Source organism: Somniosus microcephalus, chromosome 4, assembly GCF_052327205.1.
Source record: "Somniosus microcephalus isolate GS21.2 chromosome 4, FLI_Smic_1.0, whole genome shotgun sequence".
Lineage (NCBI taxonomy): Eukaryota > Metazoa > Chordata > Chondrichthyes > Squaliformes > Somniosidae > Somniosus > Somniosus microcephalus.
In genome coordinates, this window is record NC_140990.1 from 21706273 (window position 1) to 21713817 (window position 7545).

The 7545-nt window shown below is 51.1% G+C and overlaps 1 protein-coding gene across 1 annotated transcript; it reads left to right on the top strand.

Moving 5' to 3' along the window:
• The first annotated feature begins 1530 nt into the window (after positions 1-1530).
• LOC147118399 (uncharacterized) lies at positions 1531-7141 on the top strand. The gene is made up of 4 exons (XM_085983906.1): positions 1531-1588; positions 1721-1994; positions 2783-2853; positions 6846-7141. The coding sequence occupies exons 1-4, from the start codon at positions 1546-1548 to the stop codon at positions 7139-7141; spliced, it is 684 nt and encodes a 227-aa protein (XP_085840032.1). The 5' UTR covers positions 1531-1545.
• Positions 7142-7545: the final 404 nt, after the last annotated feature.

Consider the following 7545-nt stretch of genomic DNA (forward strand, 5'->3'; position numbering starts at 1 on the left):
CAAATAATGTTACAGTTATCTATTAAATTATATATGGAAACCAACACACTGTGGAATACCCTGACAGTTAATGGTTAGATTGGAGATTAAATCTAATAAACAGTGGATTAACGTTACAGTTAATTGTTAAATTAGACACGATAGGGAATAAAGTTACAGTTATTTGCTAAATTGGACATGGTAACCAATACTGAAGGGAATAAAGCTACAGTTAATTGTTGATTTGGACATGGTAACTGATATACATGTGTAAAGAGATGGGGAATTGTTAAGCTAGACATGGTAACTGATATACATGTGTAAAGAGATGGGGAATTGTTAAATTAGACATGGTAACTAATACACAGGGATAAAGTTACATTTGATTGTTAAATTGGACATGATCATCAATACACAGGGTGTTTAAGCTACAGTTAATTTGTAAATTGGTTATGAATACTGATACTAAGCGCATTGCATAATGGATAATTGTTCAATTGAACATGATAATTAATACACAGGTTATTAGAGATACAGTTAATTTTTAAATTGTTCATGAGAACTAATGCACAGGGTAAAAAAAGATATAGTTAGTTGTTAAACTGGCAATGATAACAAATACAGAGAGTACTAATGGTATAGTTAGTTGTTAAATTGTTCATGTTAACTAATACAGAGGGAAATAGAGTTACTTTTAATTGTTGAATTGGAAATCATAACCAATACACAAGGGAATCAACTTACAGGTAATTGATAAATTGGACATGAGAAACAACACAGGAGGATAAAGCTACAGTTAATTGTTAAATTGGATATGAGAAACAACACAGGGGGATAAAGCTACAATAAGTTGTTAGGTTGGTGTCAGGACATGTGTAGTCGGAATATGTGGAGTCAGAAGTCACCTATACAATTTCCCTGTTATATAATCCATGCAGTTATTTCATATTCTCACCCCTTTCTGTGTAAAGAATTGTTTTTCTCACCATATTTTGCTGAGTCGTATTTCACCCTTGGGATTAAATTTATTGCCTCCCTGTTTCCACAGGGACCAGTAGAGTTCCTGCTTTCCTTTTCTTTGATTCAATCCGTCTTTCACCGATTCGGTTGATGAGCGGTCTCCACCTCCTGGGATTTCCGGGATTCGTTGTCCAATCTGCTCAGAGAATCTCTCCGCTCAACAGGACACCCGCAGCCTGTCCGGACCAACAACCCGGGCAGCTCCCGGCAGAAGGAGGTTGGGTTTGGATTCACTCAGTTAGTGACTCGGCCATGGAGGGCTGACAGAACAACACCCCTGTACATCAGACTAATGTGGGAGGGGCCTTCACATCGGGCTTAGAGACCTAAACAGGTTCTTTATTTAAACCTTTCGCTTATTCACACAACACACAACCAGAGATGCGTGCAGCTCATCAATGATCTGCGTAACACTCCACGGGACAAGTCAACTCGACCCCACTAAACTATTTCGGTCCAGGTCTGAGGTACAGTCTCCCAAAACAGCCCAAGGCTGCAGCCTCCAGCTCCCCGTCATATAAACCATCAGCTCCGGGCAGCAGAACGATGGGAATCCTCCTTGTTTTCACCCTGTGTGTCTGTTTCCCCTGTGAGTACCGATCAAACAAGCCGACATTGTGTAGATTTAATATAAAGCTGCCCGGGTCCACTGACTGGGTTTTAGCCCCGTTGTGTGGTTCGGCTCTGATGGCCCATTAAACGCTCTCTGTTTAATTTCCAGGCTCTTTCAGTCTATCAGTGGTACAGACCCCGCCAGCGGTGACCAGGGAGGAGTGTCAGTCTCTCACCATCACCTGCGTTTTCTATAGTTGGTCTTATCCTTTAACGAGTGGGGAATTCTTCAAACAAACCCAGACCGGGACAGAGTGGGAGCGGATCTCGAGCGGAGAGCGATTTGTTGTGAGGACGAATAAGCCAGAAAAGACATTTTCTTTGGAAATTCGGGATCTGCGAGTTGAAGACAGCGCCACCTATTACTGTAAAGCTGAGTACCAGTACGATAACCACACAGTGATGGGCCTCGGCTTCCCGCGGTACAAAAACTCTCGCTGCAGATTGTGACAGAAACCAGTGAAGAAGCGGAGTCAATCTGCCGTTAAACCCACAGTTCTGCCTCGCACCGCCTGCCCCGCAGTCTACTTTATAATCAGATCGGATGATTGCAATTAACACCTTGAGTTTTGTAAATGCTGAGTGTGTGCGGGCGGTGACGTCTTTCCCGGGTTTGGTGTCAATGAATGGCGATTGGGAATGACTGATCCCAGTTACAAGTCCCGAACACCAGATGGGATCCTGTTCTAACAGCTGGAACCGGAAACCGCGTTTCCCGCCGTGTAACTAATGTCCCCCCATCTCACCGAGTCCCGGGGGATTTGATGCTGACTTGAAACACTGTGTTTACTCGGGGTACCTCACAGTGGATGAGACCTGAGCAAATACCTGTGTACAATTAAAATATAAATTCCCCGGGCCCGGAACCAGAATTGTGGGTTTGATCTTATTATCGCTGTAATCTGGTTTAATTTCATTGTAATTCCCTGCTTTCAGTTATCTTTCTTTGCTATTTTCTCCGTTTATATGAAGCGCCCATCTCCGGCCCGTGTTGCTGGGCCTTTTTATTGAGAGCTCAGAGTCTCACAAAGAACAGTTTGAACCGAGGGGGACTGTGGGACACGGAATATTGTTTATTGATCCCTGGAATAATTGGGCAGCGCCGACTGTCTGGTGATGTGTGTCCGGCAGATTGAGGTGTCGGTGGTTATTGTACCGGGGTGACTGAGAGCGGTGTCACTGTGGTGGTTGTACAGACTAAATATGTGGATGGATCCGGGACGGAGGTGACTGTCACAGCCGGTAAGTGACTCCAAACCCCGCCGTGTTACTGACTCTCCCGTTTAATGTTCATCGTCAGTTTATTATTGTGATCAATATCACCTCAAACCCCTTCAAAATCAAACGGAGCAGTGTTCTAATGCGGGGGGGGGTTCATTGCAGTTTTAGATTGGGAAGCAGAATATGAACCGGGGTCGGGTCCGGGTGTGAGTCCGGAGACAGAAGGTGTGAGACCCCAACGGAGCAGGCAGTCTTGGGGTTTCACCCCCAACTGGACCAGAATTTGTTTACCGGAGACTTCGGGGGTCCCATGAACATCCCGGACACTCTCTCACTCTGATCCCCAGTTGGTTTAGATGAGCGCAGATTGTCGACACTCCGGCCTCCGTTATCGATGTTAACTGTGGCAGAGGGACCTCTCCATCCCTGTGAGCGGGGCAGGTGATAACAGAGCTCCCGCCGGGACAGGAGATGCCAGTTTGAGCCGGGCAGTGTGAATGAGGTACCGGGAGAGTGAGCCCAACACTCGAGCGGGCTCCGATACCTGGAGCGGCCCATCCGATACCTGCAGCGGCAGAAATACTGGAGCACAACACGACGGGGCTTCAGATACAAGAGATCCGCTTGTAGGTTTAGAGGACATTTCATTATTGGGCACTCATTGACTTAAATTAGTTGTATTTAGCTGACATTTTTTCCAATTGCTTTTATATAATCAATTATTTTTCCTCCATGTCTCACGTAAGTCGAAATGTAAAAGCTCCGAACTACAGATACTTTTCTATATTATTTATATTGTTCAATATTCTTTACCCCGCGAGTGGTTACAATGTGGAACTCGCTACCACAGGGAGTGGTTGAACCGAATAACATCGATACATTTAAGGGGAACCTAGATAAGTAAGTAAAGGAGAAAGGGATAGAAGGATAGATTGATGGGGTGAGATGGAGTAGGGGTGGGAGGAGGCTCGTGTGGAGCAGTGACACCGGCATGGACCGATTGGGCCGAATGGTCTGTTTCTGTGCTCGACATTCTGTGTAATTCTCTGTAATATTTAATGTTCATGTTTGAGAGATCGGATTGCAGTAATTTATCTGTTTCCCTGATTACTGTTAACTGAAACAACACTGGGCAGTGAGCGAGTGAGGGCGAGGTTCTAATGTTCTTTTAAAAGAGAACATGAACACCCGAGGGAACAAGTACTGACTGGAGGGAAGCCCATTTAGAACCAGCAAGAAATCATTCACCGAAAGGGAGTTCACCGGCCGGGCGGGGGTGTGGAGATACCCGTCTCTGGGCCGTTCGAAGCGCAGTCCGACACCGGGGCAGTGAGATTTACTGGAGGGATGGGCTGCGATTGGACTCCTGGCCATTTCTCAGCTTTGGATTTCTTACACTCCTGAGAAAAGACAGCAGCAGCAATCCACACATTGCTGGAAAGATTGAACAGGCGGGGACTTTTCTTTGGAAAAGAGAAGAAAACGAGGAGACCTGATGGAGGTGATTAAATTGATGAAGGGGTTAGATAGGGTGTACGTGGGGAAACTGTTTCCATTGTGGGTGAGTCCAGAACAAGGGGCCACAAATATAAGACAGTCACGAACAACAAATAAATACATTGGGAAGAATTTATTCACACAAAGAGGCGTCAGAATGTGGAACTCGCTGCCACACGGAGCGGTTGGAGCAGATAGCGTTGATGCATTTAAATGGAGGCTTGAAAAATACAGGAGGGAGAAAGGAATCGAGGGACTCAGGGGTCTGGTTGGGAAGAGGTAATTACAGAGGGAGGCGGCTCGTGTGGAGTATAAACACCGGCACAGCCCAGTTGGGCCGAATGGCCTGCTCCTGTTCTGCAGATTCTGTATAATGTAAAACTCAGAGAAAACTCCGCCCGGAGAACACGGGAGAGAATCAGCCAATGGGCTGGAGGAATTGAAGTTGTCAGAGAGCCGGAAGAGCCAGTTTCCAGTGAGTAACAGTAAAACCACTGCGGAAACTGCACAGACTGAACCCAACCGACAACCGAGAGACTGTGGGACAAGTTCTCAGGCTGGCAAAAAACCACAAACAGCAAAAAGTGAGCGACCCAGATGTAGAAATAAAATGAAACTTACTGTAAATAATTCAAATTAAAGTGATATGGAACAAACGTGGACCCCAGTGATGGAAGAAAATTGAAAAATAGAGCGAGAGACAGACAGCTCCCGTGAACTGTTAAACTGCAGTAAAAGATTGACCTGTGACCCACAGATGTTCAGTGTCAGTTTGGCTCCATCGGTGCTGATGAATCTCACTGCTTTCTGTTGGATCTTGCTGTGCGCAGTGACATGACACAGCCGGGTTACTCTCGGTCAAACATCATTGGAATGTGCTTGTCTCAGTGAGGAGGAGAATGGACTATTATGTTTTTCGGGTTTGTCTTCCACCAAGAAAAATAATAACAGAAATTCAATAGAAATCAGAGAATCATACAGCAGAGAATGAGGTCATTCGGCCCACCTTGCCTGTGCGGCTCTTTGAAGGAGCTTTTCAATTAGTCCCATTCGCCTCGCTCTTTCCCCACAGCCCCGACACATTTTCTCTTTCCAGCATTGATCCAATTTCCTGCTGAAAGTTATTATTGAACCTGCTCCCACCATCCTTTCAGGCAGTGCACTCCAGATCATAACGACTCACTGTGGAAGTACATTTCTCCTCAGCGACACCCCCCCCCCCGCTCCCCCCCCACTCCCACCCCCCCTCCCCCACTTCCCCCCCACTCCCCCACTCCCCCCTTCCCCCCCCACTCCCCCCCCACTCCCCCCCACTCCGCCCCACTCCCCCACTCTCCCCACCCCCCCCACTCCCCCCCACTCACCCCCCCACTCCCCCCCTCCCCCCCCACTAACTCCCCCCCCGCACTCCCCCCCCACTCACCCCCCCCACTCCCCCCCCACTCCCACTCACCCCCTCCCCCACTCACCCCCTCTCCCCCCCACTAACTCCCCCCCACTCCCCCCCACTCCCCCCCACTCCCACCCCCCCACCCCCACTCCCCCCCACCCCCCCCACTCCCCCACCCCCCCCACCCCGCCCACTCCCCCACCCCCCCCACTACCCCCCCACTCCCCCACCCCCCCACTCCCCCCCACCCCGCCCACACCCCCCACTCCTCCCACACCACCACCCCCTTCCACCACCACCCCCCCGCCCCCACCCCCCCACACACCCACCCCCCCACCACCCCCACCCCCACTCCCCCCCACTCCCCCACCCCCCCACTCCCCCACCCCCCCCACTACCCCCCCCACAACCCCACCACCCCACTCCCCCCCCACACCCCCCACACCCCCACACCCCCCACACCCCCCACCCCCCCACACACCCCACACCCCCACCACCCCCCCCACCCACACCCCCCCACACCCCCACCCCCCCACCACCACCCCCACCCCACCCCCCCACCCAACCCCACCCCCCCACCACCCCCCCCACCCCACCCCACCCCCCCACCCAACCCCACCCCCCCCACTCCCACCCCCACCCTCCCCACTCCCCCCCACCCACCCACCACCCCCCCCACTCCCCCCCCCACTCCCCCCACCCCACTCCCCCCACCCCACTACCCCCCCACCCCACTCCCCCCCCATCCCACTCCCCCCCCACCCCACTCCCCCCCCACCCCACTCCCCCCCCACCCCACTCCCCCCCCCCAATCCCCCCCCACTCCCCCCCCACCACCCCCCACCCCCCCCACTCCCCCCACCACTCCCCCCCCACTCCCCCACCCACCCCCCCACCACTCCCCCCCTCCCCACTCCCCCACTCCCCCACCCCCCCCCGCCACTACCCCCCCCCCGCCCCACGCTCCCCGCCTCTGGTTCTTTTACCAATGACAGTGAACAAAGTCGGAACAGCTTCAAATGAAGTACCGCATTAGCGAGAGAGGCAGAACTATTCCTGTGATTGACAAGTGTTCCCGGGTAACCAACAGCCAAATAAATAACATTTCCCCATTATAATCCCGCAGATTCAAGTTCCCCGCTGTCCCAGGGTCCGACTCTACAATCCTCTACTGCCGGTGACACCGTTACTTTAAGCTGCGAATATTCAGGGTTCTGTCAGTACACAGTACACTGGTACCGTCAGTCCCCAGGGCAGGCACCGAAATACCTGCTTCAGAGACACACTTCAGGAGAGGGGAATAAAGAAAACGCTGTCGGGGGCCGAATTTCTGCTTCTGTCGATGGTGCGCAGAAAATCAGCCGGTTAAACATCGCGAAACTGCAACTGAGTGACTCCGCTGTGTATTACTGTGCACTGTGATACAGAGCACGGAGAGAGCCGCACAAAAACCTGAACATGGTGGGGATTACAGACACAGTGATACAGCGCACGGAGAGAGTTCACAAACCTGACCATGGTGGGGATTACAGACACACAGTGATACAGAGCACGGAAAGAGTTCACAAACCTGAACATGGTGGGGATTACAGACACACATTGATACAAAGCACGGAGAGAGTTCACAAACCTGACCATGGTGGGGATTACAGACACGCAGTGATACAGAGCACGGAGAGAGTTCACAAACCTGAACATGGTGGGGATTACAGACACACAGTGATACAGAGTACGGAGAGTTTTCACAAACCTGAACATGGTGGGGATTACAGACACACGGTGATAGAGAGCGCGGAGAGAGTTCACAAACCTGAACATGGTGAAGA